The sequence below is a fragment of the Trachymyrmex cornetzi genome, unplaced genomic scaffold, assembly GCF_001594075.2.
Source record: "Trachymyrmex cornetzi isolate Tcor2-1 unplaced genomic scaffold, Tcor1.1 scaffold122, whole genome shotgun sequence".
NCBI classification, from domain to species: Eukaryota; Metazoa; Arthropoda; class Insecta; order Hymenoptera; family Formicidae; genus Trachymyrmex; species Trachymyrmex cornetzi.
Window position 1 is genome coordinate 1499941 of NW_017295784.1, and position 3221 is coordinate 1503161.

Sequence of the window (3221 nt, forward strand, 5' to 3'; positions counted from 1 at the left end):
CTCGACTAACAATTTATCACGCATGTTATATTCTCGTAACTTAATAGCACTTTAATTATTTAGCCTTACAGTGTAGAGTTATTAATATATCTATTTTAACATGTCAATATATAATTCTATCTATAAAGTTAAATTAAGTCTGATAAGTGAGCTTTCTGCAGTATCAGAAGATTCTTGAAGTAAAGAACGCACTTCGACATTTTCCGTGTGAACGTAATTATGCGGCTATTCGATCCCGGCATCAAATTAATCCAGGCATTATCGGATAGCGGAAGCAACATCATGTTGCGACGTGTGAAGTTATCGATCGTAATTACCAGATTTTCCATTCAATACGCTATATCAACCGATATTGCATTACTGCATTTGTATCATCGACGGACCATTATTTGCGTCTTTTACGATTTATATTGCGTTTTCTCGCATAGTCATAGGAAACGTAACTTACACAACCCGCCGTTAAATCCGCCGTCATGGCGCCGTAAATACGTTCCATCGAAGATATTGCACTACAAGACGTATACATAGAGAAGAAGAGAGAGAGAGAGAGAGAGAGGGAGGGAGATGCAAGACGGAGTGAGAACAAAATTATTTCGCGGGCGTAATGGCGTGGATGTATCCAATAAAACAAGGAAGAAGTAGCGAGCGATCGATCGCAAGAAAACAGAGGCGCGCAAAATTTTCTCCTCAGCATGCCAAACCCCGTAAATTTCTGAAGCTATTAAGTTTATCGGTCCGGGTAAGAAGCTCCTAACTTTTATAAATGGTCGTCTTGCCTCCGGTGCAATTTACGAAAAAAAACCTCGTTCCTCATTTCACTTAATTCTGCCACAGCGCGAGCAAGCGAAAGCGGTGGGACGTCAGGTCGGATAAATCGATATACCTTGTAATAGAAAACGATTGATTCGTCTCTCACGATTGATTGTCCCCAATACTACCGTTCATCCTACTCTGCTAAAAGATATTAAAATTTCAGTAGCAATAAAACTCTGTCCCAAATACGATTATTTACTATTTAAATATTATTCTAATAATTTATGAACGAATGGATGCAATAAATTATCATGCTTACTTCCGTTATACTCGATACGTATATCATTCTTAAATATTGTAATATATCTTCTTATTATTTAGCAATATTTCGATACAATACAGTAACATTTCAGATAGATTTATTTATACACAAATACAATCATATACAATTTATATCAATCAATTGATTGCCAATAAATCACTTTTATACTCTGCTTAATGAAAAATTGATAGTAGTTCCACAAACAGACGCACGTTACGCAGTAGAACAAAAAGGACGCAGAATAGGATTTTAATGTCATATCACACGAAAAAAATCCTTTTCTGGAGCTGTACAAACTGTTAAATAATTTTACTCAGTCACGGACGCAATTTCGCCGGCAATTTCGTCCGTCAAACTCGGACTGGCTGAGACAGCGGGGGAGCGGGTTTTCTGAACTTTTTTACTCTTTCGCGTTCTATTATCAATTCCTTGGGATCTCTTACTGTCCTTCATCTTCCGGGAAAACTTGATTTTAGACTTGGCGAATGTAGTTGGCGCGGGTGTCGGCAATTTTGCAAATCGTACAGCAATGCGATTCGCGCGATCCAACTCGTCGCCAGTAGGAAGAAAGTAATGACCGCGGTATCGTCGCAGAATACCATACTCCACGCCTCGCTTCAAAGCTGCATTCACCTAATTTATTGTGGAAATTGTGTTAAGCTTAGGATAAAACGGATGCGAAAGCACAGTGCAAAGGATCAACTATCGAGTGCAATCGTCAAAGTCCGAAGTGACGCAATTACGCAATCTTCAATTTCTCTAATTAAAACACAAAGAGAATGATAATAAATTTCCAAATCTCTTCCATTAAAATATCGTTATTCAGAATGATTTGCGGAATTGACATGAACTTGGCACTCGTACGCCGCTTACATACGCATGCCTGCGACAGTGATTGACATGTAAAAATAGAAAAAGTACTAAAAAGGATTGCTGACGTTGATTTCAATTAACGCTATCGTTTTTTGTTTGAAACGACGGTTTTGCATCAATAATGTGATTGTTAAGATGTTTAACAGCATTCGGCCAATCAAAATCGCAAACATTACAGGAGTACATTAATATAATATACACACGCTGCACGCGTTATTCACAGCAAAAATTAAATAATTACAATTAAAATGGAAAATACATATAATAATTACTACTGGAACGAATATTAAAATTTTGTACAAAAATAAGATTCTAGATTCCGCTCACTTGTCGTTTAACTCGTTGTTCAGGTATGCTTGAAGCGTAACTAATGTATCCTGCGATCTTTTTAGGTGTAGAGCCCTTAGTTTCGCGAAGATCCTGTATAGCTGAGACGACTAGAGCAGCGATTTTCATAGGCTTTATAGCCCTTCTGCCCTTTCTCCCAGTTTTTGTTTCCTTCTTTGCCATTTTCGTAATAATCGTTGAAGTGCTTGCAAATTACATCAGCAATTTAACATAATATTATTATAAAGATATACGAAATAGGGTTCTCTCCCACAATATAATCGATACGAAAAATTTACTCCGCGATTGCTGTCAAAGAATTGCAGTCACTATCGATCATTTCCATCATTTGTTTCTACTATCGATTCGAAGTTACTTTCACGCGAAATAACTTTTTGAAAGCAGTCTTTGAAACTGGAAATACTAATTTTTAATCTAACTTTTGATTGGTTTCAAATTAACTTTCCTTGGATAAAAGTAATCGATCAACCATTTAAGAAATAATTGATTACTTCGTGTGTAATTCGTATAACGTATATTTAAATAATTTAACATTTTTTTTAACGTAGCTTTTTCATCAAGCTTAAATATATACGTGTGTTGGAAGTTGTCCACGCGGAAAAAAAATGTTAAATGGCGGGATAGGTTAGAGAAAAAGTAAAACGTGAAAAAGTGCCACAACTAAGAGCACAGCGTGTTACTGGGTTTAAAAAAAATGTGATGTCAGACCGCTGCATTATAACCGCGCCTATGCAATGCATAAAACTGGGATATACAAATTATCTTCTTTTTTTGTACTTTACCCGCGCCTGTATCGGCGCGTTCTGCGCATTTTCGCCCTCCTTGTCTCGTAATCAGTCAACTTTACGATAGGCATTACTTTCTTGGCGCATGAAAAAAAAAGGCAACCGTTGAATAATACATCACCACCGGCCGGATGCACTCG

General features: G+C 37.0%; 1 protein-coding gene across 1 annotated transcript; it reads right to left on the bottom strand.

The window, feature by feature from the left end:
• Positions 1–1225: 1225 nt before the first annotated feature.
• LOC108768996 (uncharacterized) lies at positions 1226–2607 on the bottom strand. Its single transcript, XM_018519727.1, has 2 exons — positions 2276–2607; positions 1226–1708 (listed from the first exon to the last, which is right to left on the bottom strand). The coding sequence occupies exons 1-2, from the start codon at positions 2456–2458 to the stop codon at positions 1385–1387; spliced, it is 507 nt and encodes a 168-aa protein (XP_018375229.1). The 5' UTR covers positions 2459–2607; the 3' UTR covers positions 1226–1384.
• Positions 2608–3221: the final 614 nt, after the last annotated feature.

What these genes read in the sequence shown, in the direction of transcription:
- LOC108768996 (XM_018519727.1), bottom strand. Translation starts at nt 2,458, where the DNA reads ATGGCAAAGAAGGAAACAAAAACTGGGAGAAAGGGCAGAAGGGCTATA. An exon ending in AACAACGAGTTAAACGACAA is followed by an intron (nt 1,709 to 2,275) that starts GTGAGCGGAATC and finishes ACAATAAATTAG; the next exon opens with GTGAATGCAGCTTTGAAGCG.